This window comes from Arachis hypogaea, chromosome 6 (genome assembly GCF_003086295.3).
Source record: "Arachis hypogaea cultivar Tifrunner chromosome 6, arahy.Tifrunner.gnm2.J5K5, whole genome shotgun sequence".
NCBI classification, from domain to species: Eukaryota; Viridiplantae; Streptophyta; class Magnoliopsida; order Fabales; family Fabaceae; genus Arachis; species Arachis hypogaea.
The window spans coordinates 109,246,625-109,269,163 of NC_092041.1; the positions used below are offsets into that span (position 1 = coordinate 109,246,625).

The 22,539-nt window shown below is 31.7% G+C and overlaps 2 protein-coding genes across 4 annotated transcripts; one reads left to right on the forward strand and one right to left on the reverse strand.

Moving 5' to 3' along the window:
• Positions 1 to 195: 195 nt before the first annotated feature.
• Positions 196 to 11,430, forward strand: LOC112755594 (uncharacterized). Of its 2 annotated transcripts, none has more exons than XM_025803782.3 (19): positions 196 to 692; positions 2,322 to 2,404; positions 2,503 to 2,730; positions 3,099 to 3,185; positions 3,309 to 3,398; positions 3,483 to 3,609; positions 5,381 to 5,481; positions 6,086 to 6,254; positions 6,423 to 6,544; positions 6,715 to 6,843; positions 6,946 to 7,044; positions 7,132 to 7,189; positions 7,270 to 7,345; positions 7,431 to 7,560; positions 8,378 to 8,535; positions 9,391 to 9,463; positions 9,538 to 9,732; positions 10,163 to 10,256; positions 10,373 to 11,430. In XM_025803782.3, exons 2-19 carry the CDS (start codon positions 2,330 to 2,332, stop codon positions 11,245 to 11,247), a joined length of 2,886 nt encoding a protein of 961 aa, XP_025659567.1. In that variant the 5' UTR covers positions 196 to 692; positions 2,322 to 2,329; the 3' UTR covers positions 11,248 to 11,430. The 2 variants fall into 2 exon arrangements, with proteins under 2 accessions (XP_025659567.1, XP_025659568.1); XM_025803783.3 differs by having other exon boundaries at positions 543 to 692; positions 2,317 to 2,404.
• A 1,415-nt stretch (positions 11,431 to 12,845) lies between these two features.
• On the reverse strand, positions 12,846 to 19,088 carry LOC112755596 (basic leucine zipper 9). Of its 2 annotated transcripts, none has more exons than XM_025803786.3 (6): positions 18,669 to 19,088; positions 15,790 to 15,949; positions 15,540 to 15,702; positions 15,391 to 15,466; positions 14,923 to 15,048; positions 12,846 to 13,388 (listed from the first exon to the last, which is right to left on the reverse strand). In XM_025803786.3, exons 1-6 carry the CDS (start codon positions 18,921 to 18,923, stop codon positions 13,068 to 13,070), a joined length of 1,101 nt encoding a protein of 366 aa, XP_025659571.1. In that variant the 5' UTR covers positions 18,924 to 19,088; the 3' UTR covers positions 12,846 to 13,067. The 2 variants fall into 2 exon arrangements, with proteins under 2 accessions (XP_025659571.1, XP_025659570.1); XM_025803785.3 differs by having other exon boundaries at positions 15,778 to 15,949; positions 18,669 to 19,086.
• Positions 19,089 to 22,539: the final 3,451 nt, after the last annotated feature.

Below are 22,539 nucleotides of genomic sequence, written 5' to 3' on the forward strand. Positions count from 1 at the left end.
CCTTATTTTATTTAGTAAAATATAAATTTATGTATTTAATTAATATGTAATTTTTATGGCTCATTTTTTTATATATGAATTTTTTGAAGATATTGTTTGTAGTTATAGAAAATTTGTGTGTTTCTAATTAATGTGGAGTCAATTTTTTTTTTAATTCTAAAATATAAATCAGAGACATCGAATTGGGAAGAAAAAAAGCTAATAATCTAATTTAAGAAGAGTTGAATTTAAATTTTAGAAGTTCACAAATTAAAAGGTCGATTTTGTAAAAATTTATAAATCGAAGGATATTTTTATATTTTAAAAATTTTAAAAAATAAAAGTTCAAAAATCGAGAGATCAATTTTGTATTTTAAAAATTTTAAAAGATTAAAGTTTTCAAATCGAAGAGTCAACTTTTATGTTTTAAAAATAAAAAAAAAACCTTCACAAATCACATAATCAAATTTGTAATCTTCCTCTGAAAAAAAAAAAACATAGTATTTTACACATTATTAAAAAATACTACTATAAATCTAATATCAAAATTAAAAAGTGAATTTCTGTTGCTTTTTCCTTTTCGTACCACTTCTCGTTCAAGCAGTTACCTTTTCTCAGCTTCAGGTCCCTCTTCTCTGGTTTCTTCCCTTCCCCAGCCATAATCTGTCAAGTCTCTCTCCTTACACTATTTCTTCGCGTTTCCGTGTTCACTGGTGAGATTTTCTACGATTCATGGTAGCTGCTAATGATTTCGTCCTATGGACTCATTTTTTTTCCCTCTTTGAATTGGAGTTTTTGTTTTTATACTCAATTTGATGGGAATTATGATCTTCAATTCGAACGGCTGCGTTACTCATTATAGTTTTACATAATTCACGCGTAAAGTGTCGGTGTTACCTTGTATTTCAGAGATTAATGTATATTTGGCATCATCATTTTATTTTCACTTTCACAAGATGTTTCTGTAATTTGTGGTGCGAGGTTATAAATTGCTTGTTGCTGAAGGTGGTTATAAAATTTTATGATGGAAGCTGAGATTTTGGGTTTGGGAAATGATCGTCTTGTAACAAGAACAGCCTTGGAGTTAATTGTTCAATAGAGGTGTTGAGTGTTTAATGGAAATTTGTACATTTTTATACTAAGGGCAGTAGCTGGAAAAATCAACTGTGATTACTGTTTGCTATTTATATTGCTCCTGCTGTTGCTACATGTGGATTATGATTCGGCGAAGTTTAGTTAGCTACCGTTTAAGAAGTTATGTTACTACCTACAATTAATATGGCCTTTTTATGGGGTTTCATGGACTTCATTGTTCAGAGAATGTGGAACTGCGAGAATGAGTTTGCACTGCTCTGCTTCACTGTTCTGTTAACTTGTCACTTGTGGCATTATATATGTTTTAGTCATCGCAGTAGCTGTGTTTACCTTTTTTTTACTATGACCATTTTCCCTTTTTGATGTTTCATTTTCTTTCCAATCCTTTTAAAGAAAAACAGTGTAAATTAATCTCATCAACCTCTAACTTGAGAACATATTATGCTTATGTTTTGTTGGTGTTGGTTCATCCTGCTTTGGTGTTGCAAAAATAAGATCATTCAGCATATGCTTCGAATGCACGTGATTGCTGGGATCTTGTCTCTTGAGATTTTAATTATGTTAAATTTGTATTGCCATATTGTAGGCTGTTTGGTGGGAATTCAATATTTTGGGATTTACTGTTACATGTGGACTTTTCTGCTAGAGTTATGTGTATATGTTTATACTGAGATAATCTAAATTCAGCAATGTTCTTTTTCGGTATGATTACTGGTAACCAGTGTTGCACAACTTTACATGCTCCTCTTGTACTTTTCTTGAATTCTTTCCTCAATAATCAACTTGTAGTACTTCATATGCCATACCGTGTCAATGTTTCAGAATAGGGAGTTTTATTTTGAGAGCCCTCCAGCTCTCCCTCGACAGCTCTTAACTGTCTAACTAGCTTTCCCTCCATCTATTTGTGCCTATTGATTCTTTCCTTACTTCTAATCATTGCCTAATTACTCTGACTGTACTGTACAATGCTGTCCTGAAATTAATTAGGGCCTGTTCCCCACTTCCCCCCTTCCTATGTCTAAAACATATACCTGTATAACCATAGGCTTGTAATAATGCCATAAATTAAACTGTAACTCTTTTTCCACTCATTCTTCGTTCGGGATTTCGCATTGCTTTTCTAATTTGTGTTATTATCTTGCTCTCTAAATTCCTGCTTTTGGAAGTGCTTATTTTATGATATTTTTCCACCAGTATTTTGTGTTTTTGGACTTAAAATTAACTTTTGAGTTCATGTTCAAGCCCAGCTGCGAGAATGGGGTGGGGAAGCATATACAAGAGACGTGTTAGAGTATTTACAATGGCCTTAGTAATATACCTAGATTATAAGGTGAACTTTCTTTCATTACTCAGACTGTATTTTATATATATAAATATAAATAAATAAGTATATGTAACTTAATTAATTGTTCTTTTTCGTCTATGCAGTCCGTACAACAGCGAGAGAAATGGACAAGCAAATCTAAACAATCTGTTTTGTGGGAGAAGGCTCATGAGCGTAATGCTAAGCGAGTTTTAAGTTTGATAATAGAGATGGAAGGCTTGTGGGTGAAACTTGGCCAATATATGTCAACACGAGCAGATGTTCTTCCTGCAGCTTATATACGCCTTTTGAAGCAGTTACAGGACTCTCTTCCTCCTCGCCCATTGGAAGAGGTTTCTATAAGATTTATCTTTTCAAAAAGTTATTTTGTTATGAACTAATCATTAAAAAGAAGCTTTAGGAGAAAAAAAAACTTCCCTTATACTTTGGGGTGTTGGAAACCATTTCCGTCCATTAAGGTGTTCAAAACAATATTTATTTATCAATTCTCTTGCTATACAAGTTCACTTTTTAGGACTCTTAAACAATGAAATTCACATTTCCCCCCATGAAAATTAACTGTCAGCCTGGACCTCACAATCCATTAACGAGAGATTAAGGGTTGTCATCTTCTAATCTAAAATGGTACTTAATCTTTTTTCCCCCCCCTTGAGTCGTTATCTCTAATAGACTTCTCATAGTTTATAATTATATTTGTAAGGTCTATGGCACAATACAGAAAGAGTTGGGGAAATCAATGGATGAGCTATTTGCTAATTTTGTCAATGAACCATTGGCAACAGCATCGGTAAGCCGAATGAGATTTTGTTAGTAAAGGATTATTATATAATCTAATATATAATGATTGTTGATGAACAATTCTCTGTGAGTGTGATAGTCTTGTCTAATCTAAGTCATTCATTTTATGCAGATAGCGCAAGTCCACCGTGCAACCCTGCTCAGTGGTCAGGAAGTGGTTGTTAAAGTTCAACATGATGGAGTAAAGAGAGTCATATTGGAGGTTTCCTTTTATGCTTTAGCGTATAGATGTAAAATGTCACATAGAGGCTTTCAAATGATTGCTGGACCTGCCATTTCTTTTCAGGATTTGAAAAATGCAAAGTCAATTGTCGACTGGATAGCATGGGCTGAGCCACAGTACAACTTTAATCCTATGATTGATGAATGGTGCAAAGAAGCACCTAAAGAACTTGACTTTAATCATGAAGCTGGTATGTTAAGAACTTTTCTAAACTTTGACTTGCTGGATATAAATTTGTGCTTGAAAATTACTTTACTGCATTCTTATTGGACAAGGTTTTGTTCTTGGTGCGTGAATTGCTTGCTGAGTAATTTCTGTTAAGCATCATTTCAATGACGTGTCATTGTGGTCATCCAATATTCAAATCAAGCTCTCCAGGATAGTGACTGTCCTGCTGCTATGCTGAGTCACTTTTCCAGCAATGCTCATCCCTGAGTTATCTGTCAACCATATTTTATGTATAATGTAGGGATGCACATTGTAACGAGCATAAGTTTCAGTGGGCTTTATCATAAAAAGGAGTTCAAAGCGCAGTAGGCTTTATCTTAAAACTGGGGTGGGGGTATTAGATTATCAATGGAATGTTCTAGAATATTTTAGAACTTTGATGAAAATAATAATATTTTGGGGGATAAAGAGCAGTATAATGGAGGAGCCAATGATAGCTGTAGTCTTCTTAAGTAATTTTTTATTCTTTATTTTCAAATAGGGTAAGAGTTTTATTGTATTAATGGGCTTGGGCTTATTGGAGGATGATGGCTATAGTACCTGACCTACTTATATTTATAAATAGGAATAGAGTCATTGGGATCGATATTTTGAATCACATTGTTACAAATAATATCAATTAAATATTAGAATCTCCTAACCAAGTTGGGTTGGTCTAGTGGTTAGCTCACTAGTCCGCTTAAGTTCGAGGGTTCGAATCCCGTCTTGTGCATGCAGCAACCCATTGGCCATCGGCAAACCTTTAAATGGAGCTCCAATCCGCGATGGATTAGTCCTTTGCTTGCCGGGTTTGGGGATACTGTGGGAAACGAAAAAAAAAAAGAATATTAGAATCTCCTTTCTCCCTTTTCTTCCTTCCTTGCCCATGATAATGTCAACACCACTACCACCACGTAACATATCCAGGCATCTCATCCTTGGTCACTGCAGTGTGTTAATTTGTCATGTTCTTGAGAATTGAGAATTGAGATTTCAGAGAGCTAAAGGCTGCTAGTGGACAAGGAACTTATAGAGAGATAATCAACATTATATGACAAAGGATCATTGTGCTATAGATTGGGCATGATTTCTCGTACGATGAGAACCAAGTGCCAACCCTTTAGTCATTGTGTTTCCTGTGGTGGAAGTGGAAACTTGATTTTTGGAACAAGAGGAAAGATGTGGCAGCAAGATCAAGTTAAACATTGGAATAGTGAGAATTTTCTCTAGTTGCTGTTGGGCAACGGTGGGAATTTCCACATACTTAACAATCGAGTGAGGCAATCAATGCCTGAAATCCAGTATTTCATGAGAGGATGAAATGCCAGAAGCTAATTTACATGTGCTTGAGTACAGATTTAAAGGCTACACTATCACTAGTCACCATATTGTAATGTTGCTGCTATCATTACCAATACACTTACTGATGCCAACAGAATGGACTGTATTTTCACAATTTCTAGATCAACATGTATAATCAAAGTTGAGGAGGAGTCTTAAGCGCGTAGTTTAACATTTTCTATTTATTACTTGTACTAATTGGACCATAATTACATTAGTTTTATGTATACATGTCCCTGCAACCATTTGATGAATACTTTGAAAAACGAGTAGCATATTCAAATATATAAACCAGCCATAATTGCAGCCTCCATTAAAATTTCTTCCCTTGTTTGTTTTTGGTTTGTATGTTATGATAACACTCTACACTATTTCCTTTGGTTCATTTCCAGCTGACATTTGTGTTGTTGCAGAAAACACCAGAACAGTGGCTAAAAATCTTGGTTGCAGAAACCAATATGATGGAAATAGGAGTGCCAACCGGGTGGATGTTTTGATCCCTGCTGTAATTCAGGTATCTTTCCTTTATAAATTGAAGTATCTATATGTAATGGGGGTGATGCAAATGGTTAAAAAGTAACTAAACAAGTAATTCTTTTCATATGATATCTTCTTAAAGCTTGAATGCATTAACATGGTTACATATTGCCATTAATAATTGAGCTTCAGACCTGGAAATACAGATTTACAGATTTTGGATATTTCATATGAAGTTCCCCATGGAAGTAACTAAACCTTTTTTTCTGTCTCCATGAGAGCCTTGGAGCAACGGTTGAGTTGTCTCTGTGTGACCTCAAGGTCAAGGTTTCAAGGCGTGGAATAAGCCATTGATGCATTTATCAAATTAGGTTGCGTACATTACAGTTGCAGTCCTTCCCTGGATCCACCTTAATTTGAGATGCTTATGCACCAGGCTTCCCTTTTAAATTGCTTCTGGTGCAAATTTCCAGCAAGTGTTTTCATCATATTCATGCATCTTCTAATAGTAATGATTTCAATTGGTGCTATTTTTATTTCTGGGTGTTCAAACTGAAATGTGTTCCCTTTATAATCTTCTATCATTTTATTTTCTTGTGTAATTTACCCTATTTATATGAACTTGCTGCTGCCAATGATAGTCTACAGAGAAAGTGCTTGTTTTAGAGTACATGGACGGCATTCGATTGAACGATCTACAGGCATTAGAGTATTTTGGAGTAGATAAACAAAAGATTGTTGAGGAGATTACTCGTGCCTATGCTCACCAAATATATGTTGATGGGTTTTTCAACGGTGATCCTCATCCAGGTATATATTCTCCTGCTACGTATGTGCATGTTTCTGTGATGAACACATTTAAAATACTTTTTAATTTTTTTTCATATGGCTTATAACTCTAGTAAAGGCTAAATGAACTTCTTGTACTGATTATTCCATGTTATCGTGCAATATTTTGGTTCTCTTGAACCTTTATAGGAAATTTTCTAGTGAGCAAGGAAGCTCCACATCGTCCCATTTTACTTGACTTTGGGCTTACAAAAAAACTATCAAACACGATTAAGCAAGCACTTGCAAAGATGTTTCTGGCAGCTGCTGAGGTAGGCTTTTTGTGTTTTTTCATGGTTATATGGATATTAGCGAAGTTATTTAAGTACATTAATGCTATGGACCATCTCTCAAAAGTTTATACTGTTGAGTAGAGACACATAAATAATTCTCACCATAAATGGTGGCTCAAGTCAATCTTTCTAAATTATATTTTTGTCAGGGGGACCATGTGGCTCTTCTGTCTGCCTTTGCCGAAATGGGGCTTAAGTTGCGTCTTGACATACCTGAGCAGGCAATGGAGGTAACAACTATATTTTTCCGTTCAACGACACCTGCAAATGAATCCTATGTAAGTGTCCCTTGAGCTCTTGAAAATGTAATTTAAATTGAACTCTCTGGTGTTTGGTTGTCTAACTTCTATCTAATTCTGGTGTATTTCTCTGTTATTAAGAAAACCGTCAAGTCTCTTAACGATCAAAGAGCCAAAAACATGAAAGTTATACAGGAGAAAATGAAACTTGATCAAAACGAAATGAAACGCTTTAATCCTGTGAGTTCAGCTATAACCTTTCATTTCCCCTTCTGTTTTGAAAATTGTTACTTAGTGTGCGAGTGTATGTGTGTATAATGTTTTCAGGTTGATGCATTTCCCGGTGATATTGTAATATTTGGAAGGGTTCTAAATCTTCTAAGAGGTCTGTTTGTCTCATTGTTAGGTCACTGCAATGCTAATTTGTTCTCTGCAACCTATTTTACTTACCTAACATGGATGCAGGGCTTTCTTCCACCATGAATGTAAAAATAGTATATATGGACATCATGAGGCCATTTGCAGAATCAGTACTGAGTGGGTGAGTCTTGTAAAAAATTCTTAAATGATTAATATTCTCCGGTTTGCTAGTATGATTTGTAGCTGAACTGAGGTGCCCTTAACAGGTACATCAATAGAGGACCATCAGTAAATGACAGATGGATTTTTGATTCACCAGTGCACTCTGATGTAGAAGCCAAGCTAAGGAAACTTTTAATTGAGCTGGCAAATAATGATAAAATACTTGGAATCCAGGTATATGCTGCTATTTTTTAATACCGTTGTTTGCTAAAGATTGAGATTGCATTTGTCCGGTCTGACATGTTTCTGTTTCCTTTCTTTATGGCTGAAAGTTGTTCTTTGCTAGAGTCATGAATCATGTATCAAATAATTAGTAAGTACTTTTTAGAACAAAATGTTGGATCCTTGCCCAGTTTGGTTACCTAGTAAGACTGAGGATAGAAGTAAAAATATGGAAAGTTTCTTTCATGAATTGATAGATAGTGTAGATATCTTCAACCTTGGGTAATCTTGACATGTTATTGGTATGAAAGACTCTATAATCAAAAGTTTGATCTGTTTTACTAAATAAAGTTGACTCTTATCCCATGATAGAATAAGCCATGGCATTATGCACACTTAAGTCCAATTGACTCTCACCAAACCATGTTTGCATACTTTGATTTTTCTATATCGGTTGATGTAAGGACAAGTCTCTAAGTTGATGTATCTTCAGCCTTCTTTTCATTTGGAACAACTTTGTTATAGAAATTCTTGATTTATAAAATAAAATGTTCGCTTTATGTATAGTACGAACTGATGAATAAGACTATTTCAGCATTTATACATTGAGATCAATGTGTGTGGATTTAGTTGAATATTCTTTACACAGACATCCACTACTGATATAGTACATATTATTGTTGAGCTAATTGTGCCATCTTCCCATTTATTTCTGTTCACCTAAGAGATGTTATTTTTACTCATTTATTTATGTCTATATCATTGTCGCTGTTGTTGCTTTGGATGTTGAGAGTCAAAGAACTCAAGAAATTGTTTACTGTATTTACAGGTCTGTGCTTACAAAGATGGAGAAGTCATTATTGACACTGCTGCTGGAGTGCTTGGCAAATATGACCCTCGGCCAGTTAAGCCTGATACCCTTTTTCCAGTGTTCTCTGTTACAAAGGGTATAACAGCAGGAATGGTACATTGGCTGGTTGACAATGGGTATGTTTAAGTATGCTATATGCTATGACCATAGAGTTTGCATTCCCATGCTTGTATCTTGGGTAATTAGGGTTCACCCATAACACGGTATATATTGAGGATAAGCAGCTAGACTGCACTGAGTTTCATGCGTTTGACTAGTAAATGAACGCTGTTTGAATTGTTAATCCCAACATAGATTTTCCTTATGTACAGTCCTGTCTTGGATTTTCCATGAAATGGTCTTCCAACCTTTTCGATTCTATACTGTCATCCATATTAACTTTCATTTGCTTTCTGGTATGGAACAATATACTTGATCACCCTACAATGTGTTGCCTATCGTATGATGAGTTCTCATGTTTACTCTTCGTGTTAGTGTTGTCTATGTAGTTTGGAGCATATGTATGGTAAGCTGGTTTTTTGGAATGGGAATGTCTTGTCATGCCTATCAAGGACCTTTTATGCATATTTGGAACCAAGAAACACATCCTTACTTTATGAAGATGAGAGGAAAAACTTTTACTTAATACATTCATTTAGACTTCATAATCTGTTGCAACATTATTTATGTGGTTTAACATATCATAAGTATCCCCACATCATTTAACTTACTTTTTTATATGCTGAGTTACAAGAGTTGGTATTTCATTTCGCTACATGCGTGATATATGTTCAAATGCCAGAAAAGAGGAATATATATAACTTCTTTATATGCTGAGTTACAAGAGTTGGTATTTCATTTCTCTACATGCCACGTGATATATGTTCAAATGCCAGACAAGAGGAATTTATATATGTGTGTGTGGGTGGGTGTGGGTGTATGTGTCTAGAGCTTTCTAAACCTTAAATAAGTATATGCTTATTATTTTGCAGAAAACTGAACCTTCAAGAGAATGTTGCGAATGTTTGGCCTGCATTTGGATCAAACGGGAAAGATGCAATTAAGGTCAAATACCGATATTTTCTCTTGAATGATGCTCTGAAGCTAGTATTTTAATAGTTTAAATCTTCCGTTTTCAGGTTCATCATGTGCTTAACCATATCTCTGGTTTGCACAATGCTATGGCAGACATCACGCGGGAAAACCCTCTACTAATGATTGATTGGGATGAATGTTTAAATCAGATTTCTAGGTCAGTGCCTGAGACAGAACCAGGCAAGCAGCAGTTCTATCACTATTTGTCATTTGGGTGGTTGTGTGGTGGAATCATTGAGGTATGAGTGCTTGCCTTTTCAGATGAATTTTCCTCTTTTTGTTTTGGTTCTAATGCATCCTCTAATTAATTTCAACTTCATTGAACTTTCTGAATAACTGAGGGTAAAAAAGGATTACTGTTTTGTTGATAAAAAAATGAGATGGAATATTATCCATAATGATGATACTTTGAAAACCATATATAAGAATAATGGTTCAGTAGGCCTAACAAAGTTTGAATCTTGAAACTTGGTGGAGTGCTAATAGAATATCTCTTTAACATTTGATGACAACGTGCAGCGTGTGTTTTAGATGAAATAGGATTGTGCGGCATTGTTGCAGTCATTTTTATGTTATTATTCCTCCGAAACTGGCTAAACCAATTGCAAGTGGAAACCCTTTACTATTAGGATTTCTATCATGTTCTGATGATTCACTTGGATAAAACAGCATGCATCTGGCAAGAAATTTCAGGAGATCCTTGAAGAAGCAATAGTTCGCCCCCTCCATATTGAAGGAGAGCTATATGTAGGGATTCCCCCAGGCAAGTTTTGATGAATAAATTACTTTCTGAGGGATGAAATTGAATTTTGCATCAGTTCAATTTTGATTTCTTAAATAATGTAATAAGTAACCATGCTTCATTGCTGCTATTTTCAGGGGTGGAATCACGTCTTGCCGCTCTGACTGTAGATACTGATGATTTAAGCAGGCTCTCTGCTATCACTTCTCGTCCTGAGCTTCCGTCTACCTTCCAGCCACAGCAAATTGCTCAACTTGTAACCACCTTGCCTCCTCTTTTCAATACACTGAATGCTCGCCGTGCCATCATACCGGCTGCTAATGGACATTTAACTGCCCGGGCACTTGCACGTTACTATGCTGCCTTAGCTGATGGTGGCAGGATACCACCACCTCATTCTTCTGCTTCCAAGCCACCACTTGGAAGCCATCCCCACATCCCCAAATTCTCTTCTGAGAAGCCCCCTAAAAAGCGCAGTTGTATGGGGAGGAGAGATGTAGCTTTAACTACAAGTAACGCCCCTACGTATGAAAAAGTCCCTACCCATGACAGTTTCCAGGACAATGAAAGCCAAGGTATTAGCAGAGATAGTATTAGCAGTAGTATAAGTAGTAGCAGAATGGATAGTACTCCAAGAACCAATATTACTGGTCAGCTTTTCAGGAATCCGAAAATTATCGACGAATTCTTGGGAAAAGGAGATTATGAGAATTTAACTTTGCCAGGTGGTGGTTTTGGCCTAGGATTTAAGAGGTTTAGTTCGAAGGATGGTTCATCAATAGCGTTTGGTCACTCTGGAATGGGTGGTTCCACAGGGTTTTGTGATGTTACAAATAGATTTGCAATTGCTGTGACATTGAACAAGATGTCATTCGGTGGTGTCACTGGAAAAGTTGTTCAGCTTGTTTGTTCTGAGTTGAATATTCCTGTGCCTGATGATTTCCTTAGATTTTCAGTTGAGCAGAGAGGACCTGATGGTCAATTAAATATGGGTAGGCCTATTATTAATTGAGGCTTACATTTTCTCTCTTTTTTAAAACACCTTTACATCGGGAATCATATGTATCCAATTTCATTTTCCTGGGGCCTTAAGAATTTATAAACAAGGAACTTATAGTTATATATATATATACCGGGAGCTGTACTGTTAAAAGTTTATAACCACATGTGAATGGATTTATATTTTTGTTTCTTACATGAATATTCAAATGAAAAGTGTACGTTACATACCAAATTATAATCAAATAATATACTTGTAAACTTTTCTTGAGAGTATCTTTTAGAAAATACTTTTAGTGATTTATTCTTCTCAATTTTATTTCAACTTTGGTAAGAATTGTGAGGGAAAAAAGGTATTGTTGGCCTGCAAACTATAAACATAATTATTCGTGGAATAAGAATATATGGTCAGTTTGGAATTTGGATGTCAACCAAGAGTCCCGTATTGTTTTTCTCCATTTATCCTAGTGATTATATTATGAATATGACAGAGATCAATAGTTTGTAAATTAAGTTGGTCCAATAATTCATTAGCCATGTACACAACTCTTACTTCATCCTAGCCTCTCCTATTACATTCACTATTTTCTAGTTATTCTATGCTTGACTGATTCTTATGTAGTTTTGTGGTATTGCAGAGAGAGGTCTATTAATCCTTATTTGGAAGACCTTCCAATCGAGTATGGACAAATTAATAATAAAAAAATCACTATCACTTATATAAAGACGGTAAAAATAATTTTTGTTAAGTTATTATTTGACCGCAGTTAAAAAACATAAGTTAATAATAAAAATATAAATTATAAAAAAAATTAAATCAACAAATAAATTAAAAGATTTAGTAAAAATATAATTAAATTATTTAAACTAATAGACTAAAAATGAATGATTCTAACTAATATTAATTCAAATGACAGTAAATTTTTAAAATTAATACAAAATAATTTTTTTCAAAAGCTCAGTTTTACAATAAATTTTATTCAAATAACACTGAATTTCATGTTTTCAACTTGTGATTTGTACTATTTCAATATAGTTTCCTAAATAAGATAGCAATTTTTTCGTAAGAAAAACAAAAGCATAACAATTTTTTTTTTCGTTTGTAGCTGACCATAATACCCTCTTTGAAAAAGAAATCTGTTAATACTTTGTGATGAATTCCAAAATTTAGAGTAAATACAATTTCTGCAACATTGATTCTAATTCATACTCTACTTGCTTAAATAAATATGAAAATTAGAACTTTCAAGTAATTCTTATTTTTCAGTATTTCGTATCAAAGGGAAAAAGATTAAATTATCAATAGAATTACTCTTAATACTCACTTCTCTAAACACAATGTATAGGATCAGAGCATAATTTCAAGTACAGAAAGATACTTAAAAGAACCGAAAAGATAAACAAAATGATAATGCATGAGTAAAAAGGTCAACTATAATTTTCTATCATTTCACATCCAGAAGTAAACTATAATTTTTCTAAAAATATTTATTTTTAGAAAAAAGTTTCTCCAGATATAAGTCGATGAACCCTTCAATTCACTTTAGGTTCTTTTGCGGATGAATTAAATACCCCATCACAACAAAGAAAACTAAAATAAGGGGAACTATATTGGACAAAGGCAAACATTAATTTGGATGTAACTAGTTTCATTACTACAAGAGAGTATGGATGGTCGAAACTCTTAAAGTTCTATTTGCTAATTAATTATCTCAACACAAAACTATTTGGAAAAAGAGATAACTATATAATTTTACACATACATCCAATTACGTAATGTCAAGTAGTAAAATAACTATTTTTGTCTAGAAACATTTATTAAGCACAAACTCATCACGGCCATAAGTTAGTGACAGAGCTTACAGCATCGCTTATGACTGCATTATAATCACTATAGTTGTTATTATTATTATTATTATTAGTTATGTCCAAGTTTCTGGCAAGTCCTCCAAGATGGGCTGAGTTTTGTCCATCAACACTAGTGATGCAGCTTCCATATGAGGAGTCATTTCCATGGACAGTAATGGTTGGCGAAACATGTGCCACGCGCCGCAAATTATTGTTGGTGTTCATCTGACCCCGCTGATTCTGGATTAGCTGGTTGTTCAGATTAGTGAAAGAGCTTCGAGCAACCATGTCCTCCGCTAATTTCACCTAAAATTTATACATAGAAAATTCTTTATTTGTGGCTAAATACTTTCTTTTATGAAAAAGTATATCTTACCAATATACTATCTGCGAACTTATTACCAACAATAATTAATTATTATATTTTAAATACATGTATAAGGAGATACATTCAAAAAATACATATATAAAGATATTTTTATTAGACACAGTCATAAAAAAAACATTTTTATTAGACACATTCACAAAGACATTTCCGTTAAACACAATCATAAAAAGAGTTGGCAAATATTAGCAAAAATGTTGTTAGTAACGTACAAAATTGTTCTTTTATTTGTTCATTATTCTCTACCCAAAATCATTTGTGATCAAGATAGGTTTGGGATGCCCGAGGTTGGCCCGGATTCATCTTAATCGAACCGAGTTGGCGACATTTATCTTGCTGTTTGGTTAACCAAGATAAATCCGGACTTATCTGAACCGATAAAATCGTAGGATATGTCTAGTCGACTCAACTTAGTTGGTATTTGTTGAGTCGATCCAGAACAATCAATTTTTTTTTCCTTTACCAAAATAGTAGACTCGAATCCTTAATTTTTTAATTGAGTATGAAGAGACTATATCAGTTGAGTTATAACTCATTGGTCCGGACAATTAAATTTTATCATTTAATTTGTTAGACTATATATAAATTAACTATATTAGATATATATTAAGATTGATTACTAATAAAAAATATATATTAAAATATATACATTAAAAATAAATTAAACTATATATATTTATATAAAAATATATAATAACTCATTTTAATAATTAGTTTTAAAATAGAAATAACATCTTTGTATATAAATAACTAAGTACTTAACATTTCTATTTTGAATTAAATGAATGATTTGCAAATAAAAGAGCTGCACTTATATATGCATGCATTCAACGTGTCAAAATTAAAGTTCATTAATAATGGTATCGCTAAAACCTTACGATACAGGAATTATTCATCATTTTGCGTTAACTCTATACCTCATAATAAACGATTAGGATTAATAGGTAAATTAATCTATTAAAAAAAGAATATTTTTTAAATTTGTTTTTAATTTTTTTAATTAAATTGATCTTTTAAAAATTATGAATTAATAATATTTGTCTTTTATAATTTTATTAATAATTTTTGTCAATAATTAATGATATAATATCTAAATATATTTATAAAAATCTATCTATATAATCACTAAATCATATTAAAAAGATAATTTATGTAATTAGAAAAAAAATTAATTAATAAATTTTTATAAATATATTTAATCACCGTCTAATTAGACATATTAAATATTATGTATGTTATCAATTAACGTTTCATATCACTAATTATTGATAAAAATTGTTAATAAAATCACGGAAGAAAAAATATCAATAATTAATCATTTTTAAAATATCAATTTAATTAAAAAAATCTTTTAAAGACAAATTTAAAAAAAAATTATTTTTCAGGAACTAATTTAAATATTAACCAAAGCTATGAGAAACATGATCCACACAGAGAAAAGAACCTGATATATACCTTAGCTCTCAAAGCTTCAACATCTGATTTAAGAACTCGGTTATTTGTATCAGCATCACGAAAGTGTTGGCTAGCATCTGTAAGCTGTTTGTACAGGGTTGCATTTTCCAACCTCAGCTGTTCAACCTGATCACAAAAACAAATTTCAAAATTATCATTATCATAATCTAAAATTATTTTTAGTGGTAAAGTCAACCTTAATAATTAATAAATAATGAAGTAAACTATACTTAGAAATTAAAATCACACAATATTTGTGGGGGTCATGATATATGCCCCAGCAACCAACTAATATATGAATCCAAGGTATTCTTATTTTCAAGGATAGAAACTCTTACTTTCATATGAAATCGTTAGTTAAAAATATGAAATAATTTGATATGTTTAACGATTTTCAATTAACAACTTTAACAAAAACAAATGCATTCGAGTTTTCACCTTTTCTATAAACAAGTTATGTTTAATTACCTGAGACTCAAGGTCAGTCAAATAAGCTTGCTTCCTTCTTCTAGACCTCCGAGCAGACTCGCGATTAGAAACCTTCCTGAAATTAGAACCATGTAAAGTTGCACCTCATATTTTCCTATGGTTGAGTAGAATAATAAGTAGTTTGATACCTTCTGAGGCGCTTCATATCAATAGGGTTTGTGCTTTCTTCACATGGACCTGCCTCATCATCCTCATCGGACGCCTCACGTGATGAGGAACCGCACGTGGTCCCTCCTTTGCCTTCACTTCCTCTGCCGCCGTTTGGTTTATTAGCAGACACTGGGCTTCCAACTGCCCATAACTAACAAAATCAAAACCATATAATATACATGACTTTGAGTATTATAATAATATTATTATTATTACCAGTAGCTGTACCACAAATGGATGATTGAGAATCAATAGTTGAATGGTTGCGAGTGAGGTTCTGAGAGCACACAAGCTGCTGCTGCTGTTGAGTACTGTTATTATAATTAATATTGTTATTATTATCTGTCACTCCACTAGTACAGGTCGAAAATGTAGTCACCACCACATCCTGCAAATATATATATATTCTTAAATTCAACTAATTAAGTTAAGTGCCTAAACAAAGTAATAACCTGATGAAAGAAATAAAGTTCTTAGAATTCATGGACATACACAACAATTTTGTAGTCCTATATATTTTAACTACTCGCAGATATTTTCGTTAATGACATGCAAAAGGTGCATATTATTAATACGTATATATAAAAGATGAAAAGCTATCAGGCCGGGCCACTAGCAAAAAGCCTACACAAGGGGCCACTTAGATTATGGGCATGTGCAGTAATATTATTAATTAGGACATTCTAATAATAAAGAAATCAGTTTAATTATGCTAACGTGGAAGATTCCATGTCTTTTATCTGTTTGTTACCAGCTTTAGAATTCATTTAAAAATTGCTGCTTTTCTTTTTTTTTTTTTTACTTAATTGATAAGAAAGAGCAGCTAGGATTTTTTTTTTTTTGAGAGTGGAAATTCAAGTTAAAACCATCAATAACATGTGAAAGGATTATGTTTACATCCATTATTATATTACTCGTATTATGATAACAAAAGATGAAATTGGTTATCTGATAAAAAAAATTATATTGGATTTCTTCCCCTTCTTTTTTTCCTCTAGATTGGATCTATGAAATGGATGATGAAATTTTTCAAGGAATTCTGTATAACACTTTGATACGGTGGAAGTAACAATGATTATGTTCGTATTCTTGATGAAAATTCTCTCATCAAAACATGAATTTGACAACTTTAAAACAACTTTATTATACATATATTTGTTTAAAAAATTAAAACAAACAAATAATTAAGTAGTGCTTATTATTTTTTAGTTGATATGAAAACTATTCCGGCCGGTGGACCATTTTTTATTAATTTAGTTACCTTTTAATATCTCGATAATATTTTTGTTTAATAATATATTTTATAATCAGTATGAAATGATGAAACCTTAATAAGGGAACACAAAAATTTCTATGTAAACTAATAAAGTTAAACTACAGGGGTGAATTGGCTTTAAGAGAACGAAATTGAAAAAAAAAAAAAACAGTTAGTATATTTTTGCAACTCTTGTGTGAAAAAAAGAAACCATCGGTTCAAAATTTTTTCATATTTATTTTTTTAATGAAAAATTTGTTTATGTTTAATTGTTGAACAAATTAAAATATATATTGAACTTCATTACATAAAATTCTATATATCATCAACTCTTAATCTATATACTTAGAGTAAAATAAATGAGTGCCATAATTAGAAAAAATAAAATATTATAATAAATTTGGCGTGATTTTGAAAAAAAAATTAGAACAATTTTCTGAGTAACAATCAATAACTTTGTCCATTAAAAAAAAAAATCAACTTTGATAATTTTCTGCTGATGAGATGGCCTGTCCTTTATTTCACCACTCAACTTTTTTTTTAATTTTATCTAATTTTTTTAAAAATAAAGAGTAAGTTATTTCTTATGACATGTCTAATAATTATTAAATGAAATGAATTATATCATTATGGTTAATATTAACTCTTAATTTAACTTAACTTTTGATAACTAATAAACTAATTAAATATAGTCAATTTTATTTGTACATGATAAGAGTTACAAATGAGATATTGTTTTATAATTTTTTTTATTTTTTTTAAACCATACACATATTAATTAGATCTAATGATACAAAAAAAAACTAAAAAACTAAAAAGAACAATTGAAAAGAAAAATCAAAAGGCCAATTTAAAATAACAAAAAAATAGATAAAGTATTAATTCATTAAGGGTAAATTTCATAATTGTTAATGGAGTTGATATAAAAATTTTGTAATTTTATAGGTATAAAGTTCATATAGTTTTACTATAATTAATTAATTTAGTTGTCAAAATTTAAGTTGAATTAAGAATTAATATTAATCATCTTGATAATATAATTTATTTTATTTAATAGCTATTAAATTTATCATGGAGAATAATTTACTCTTTGTTTAAGAGAAAGTTGAGTAAAATTTATAATTTTTTTTTTATTTGTCTTCTAACCAAGTTTGTCCTCTTTTATTTTTCGTGCAATTATACCTTGAGTTCAACATCTGTACTCTAATGAAAATTCATTAATCAACAAAATTATATTTCTAAACCTGATTCTTATTAACATATTCCAATTAATTTCATTATACTTTTCTCATTCATATATAAGTTACAATAAGAACTTGTTACTTCACTTGCAAGGTTCCTATTTAGTACTAAGTATTAACACCTTTTCAAAGGAAGCATGCCTTTGTCGAAAGTCCAAAGCAGTCAGAAATTACCACTCTACCTTTATTTGTTGTATACTTGTATCACATGAGAAGCTTGTGTTCATTTTTTTTTTCACCAACTGATATTTCAACTTAGATGATACAATATTCACGGAGCAAAAGTCAGTTGTTTCTATACGAAGTTATTAATTAAAAATTATTAAATAATAATTTAATCAAATAGGTTAAATCATCTTCGGCTCACAATAAATGAATTAGTCAAAATGGCATGCACTGATTTATGGAGTGGTTGATTAGGTAAATGAAAACCTAGATGCATGAACCAAAATCACAAGAAAACAAACGACTGCCACATCATCAATACTGTAACCGTTTGATGACGTGGCATAAGAATGAGATCCAAATACAACGAACTTTCCATTGTGAGAGAGCTAAGATCCAGAGCGGTTCCTAAAGTGTGAAGTGTGTGAGAGTGAAAGAGCACTAACCGGGTTTCGGAAAGCGGCGGAGGCGGAGGCGGAGGGAACGCCACCGTCACCGCCGCCGCTGCCGATGAACGGATCCGTCATACAAGGTTTCAAGTCGTTGTCGTCGGCGTGTTCCTCGTTCGGTGCGTCCGCCATCCAAGTCTTCATGAATTCTTCGACTTCCAGATCGAGCTCCGTCGGAGCACGGCGGAAGTCACAGTAGTCGCCGGCTAATAACGACGGTGCTGACATAACGCCGCAAGATTTGGGGTCCATATAGCCGGAGAGAGGGAAAGAAGCTAAGAAGGGGTGGTGGGAAGAGAAGGGGAAGAAAAGGGAGTAAGAGAAGCAGCTTGATGGGTATAAATAAGAAAATTAATACGTGGCAATGGTGGCCACTGGGATAGAATTTTAAAAATTATAAATAAATAAAAGAAAATAAAATTGCATGGCACATGAATGAACTTAGCGAAAGCTTTAGACTGTTGAAATCACTGAATTGCCCTTCAGCTCAATAGCATTTGCAAATTGCAACACAAGTGTGGTATTTCATCCGCATAATGTATTTTTATTTTATTTTAAAAATATATGATAAATAATTTTTTATACCTATTTTTATTTTTCTTTGTATTTATCTATATGATTTTTATATAAATATAAAAAATCAGTTATTAGTTAGTTATTATATAAAAATACATATCTATTATTGTTAAAATATTTAATTATTCTACTATAATATATTTAATTATTATAATTATTAAATTTGTTAAAAAATATATGAAATAATATATATAACTGATACAAATATATAATAACTAATTCAATTGTTATTTTTTATTTTGAAATATTTTTGCTTTTTGTTATTTATTTATCATTGTTATTATTTATTAATCTTAATACGATAATAATGTGCCAAAAAGAAAATGTGACGAGTTTCTTCATTTTTATTGGTGAATGATCACACTTGAGCTTCTTCCAGCCAATCTATTTCTTCAGCAATTATCTATTATTATTATTTTTATTCATCGTTATTTATTTGAAATGTTACGAATTAATGAACTATGAAGTTATTAGTAATTGGCGTGGCCAAATTGTGTTCCAGTAGCATATAAGTGCTTGCGCCAACTTTAATCACTGGAAAACTTTGATGATAAATACATAAATAGCATATTAAAAGCCATGCAAGCTAAAGCCACTACCCCTATTTAATAAGATCTAATCCAAAATAAAGGGAACTGATGACAATCGGAAAAAAATCGGTCCTTTCTCTATTTGCTAAGGTGTTCATGGATTGGATCCAATTCGTATATTCACAGTATTTATTTGAATCTAAATCAAAAATTGCGAATATAGCTTCAATCTGTAAGACTATCAGATCGGATCAGATTAGATTTGCATAATAATCAGATCGGATTCCAAATATTTTGTGCAGATATCTGTATATTCGCATATTCGCAAAAATAAAAAAATAAATAAGTAAATATTTTTTTATGTTTTGTTTTAACTAATAATTATCATATATGTTGTATTATTTTAATTTATTATTTAAGAAAAGTATGTTTAATATTATTTTAAGAGTAAACATATTTAAAAAAATAGAAAAAATGAATTTTATTGGTATTTTTTAATAAAAATAAGATTTTAAAAATATTTTATGTTTTACGGATATATTCGATATCCAATTCGTAAATATCGGATCCAAACTTAAAATCTGTGGATATTAGATCCAATCCGATTTGATAATTTTAGTGCGGATCAAATTGAAATCTTGGTCATATTCAATCCGATCCGATCCGCGTTCACTCTTGTTATTTGCTGCTCCAAAAAATAAATTAATATTTTTATATACGTGCGTGTAGAAGTATCTAGACGATGAGAGCTCAACTTTTGCATCCCACAATCCTAAAAGTTTTATTTATCATGGTCGATAATATAAGTCTTTTTTTTTTTAAAGGATAATAAAAAGAGGAAGATGAGAGTTGAATATACACCTTTGGATTCAATAGGAGATTTGATCACTGATGACATGTAGACTAAACTGCTACTAAAGGTTTAATAGTAATAAAAAATTAAGATAACTTACATTAAATAATTATTGTCTATCTAGGATTATTAGTTGAAAAGAAATGGAAAAAATTATCATCAACTACGTGACTAAACCCTAAATAAGTAATAAAATAACAACTTAAATTTACATCTCAATACCTATTCCAACGCTGTGTGGCAAAAGCATTATTAACTTTGAAATTAATTTTGATGTACTATTAATATAAAGTAGTGTTATACGTATATTAAATTACATAATAAAATAATTAATTTGAGTTGGTCGAATGATCAGTTTACTCGTTCGTTTAAGCAAGTGTTGGAAATTTGAATCCCGTTCTTGACCTGTCGGATTGTGAGATACCATGGACAACCAACAAAAATTACATAATAAAATATCAGCAAAAAAAACTACTTTATTTTTATATTGACAGTATAAAATAATTATTCAAAAAAATAAATGTGATTGTACAATTATATAAAACATTTTACATTATCTTACCAAAATTAAACTCTATAAACTTTATCAAGACCTGAATCATGAAAAATGAAAGAGCACAAAGTGAAAGCATACGTGGTAAAGCAACATACAAAGAGTACAAATCTCTGAAAGCGTTGTGCCTCTAAAATTTAGCAGCCTGCCAATGAGATGATGTGGTCCAAAAAATTGAATTCCAAACCCAACAAAGCCAAGCAGATAGATTAACAATCTTTATTTTACTTTTGGAAAAGCATTAAAGGATGTGGCTTATGCATATCAATAATGAAATAATGCATGCATGAAAGGCAAATAGCACACACACGATGCAACTAAAGTGTTTGGAGCAATAACAATAATAACTAAAATTTTAATTAAAAAAATAATGGGTTTTCTTAGTGTGTAAGTTCTTATGTTCAAGTATTGGAGTTTGATTGGGACAAGCACCGACCCCAAAACTAAAGTTGGTAACGTAATTACATGCTTTATGGGTCAGGCCTCTGGCTCTATGAGAGTTTAAAGGTGACTAGCAAATAAAGCTTTTTTTTTTTCAATTTATTATATTATTTGTTTATTCTGAGTTAACCTTTTTGCTGTTATTATCATCACGCAATACCTAACTTTTCAAAAAAATTAAAATACCCAGTTAGCTTCCACGTTAAACCACCATGAAATAGTTTATGCAATCGTGTCTTTATTGTTTAATCTGGTGGTAGTGGTGGTGGTGGGTCAATGTAACTCATGGGGGCGAAGTTTGGCTACTATATCTAGCACAATTCTATTTTACTTTTATCTTTAGCTTAAATTTCAAGAATTTAATTTTGATACACTGTTATTGTAAATCATTTTGCACATGTATCCAATTATATAGCGTCACATTAACAAAAATAACTATATTTTATATTGATTGTGTGAATAATCATCTAAAAAAATTATTGTTATTATACAATTGTATAAAATATTTTACACTTAGGATATCAAAATTAAACCCAAGTTTCAATATACATATGTTATCAACTTGATCGGAAATGTGGTTTTGATTCCTTATTTGTCTAGTAATCATCCAGAAAACTGAATCATTAAACAAAAAATAAAATTTAAGTTTTAAAGAATATGTGATTTTAAAATGGTGTCGCTTTTGGTGGCACTTATTTGTTGGTGGCTAAAATGGCCAAGCAGATAGAACCAATTCAGTTATGACACATTTCACGTTTGAATATATATAGGGGATGAAGTTTTTGACCAGGCTAGCTAAACACAGTAATTTCAGTAATGGAACACAATAAAATTATTGGATCAGTAAACAAGAGTGATTAACAATTCAAATTTCAAAGACCTAGTAAATCATTGAGATGACATATTAGCATGTCT

Coding starts and splice junctions, on each gene's coding strand:
- LOC112755594 (XM_025803782.3), top strand. CDS start 2,330: ATGGGGTGGGGAAGCATATACAAGAGACGTGTTAGAGTATTTACAATG. Junction 3,186..3,308: donor AACCATTGGCAACAGCATCG/GTAAGCCGAATG, acceptor CATTTTATGCAG/ATAGCGCAAGTCCACCGTGC. Junction 8,536..9,390: donor CATTGGCTGGTTGACAATGG/GTATGTTTAAGT, acceptor ATTATTTTGCAG/AAAACTGAACCTTCAAGAGA.
- LOC112755596 (XM_025803785.3), bottom strand. CDS start 18,923: ATGGACCCCAAATCTTGCGGCGTTATGTCAGCACCGTCGTTATTAGCC. Junction 15,467..15,539: donor GATATGAAGCGCCTCAGAAG/GTATCAAACTAC, acceptor TTCTAATTTCAG/GAAGGTTTCTAATCGCGAGT. Junction 15,049..15,390: donor TGACTGACCTTGAGTCTCAG/GTAATTAAACAT, acceptor TTTTGTGATCAG/GTTGAACAGCTGAGGTTGGA.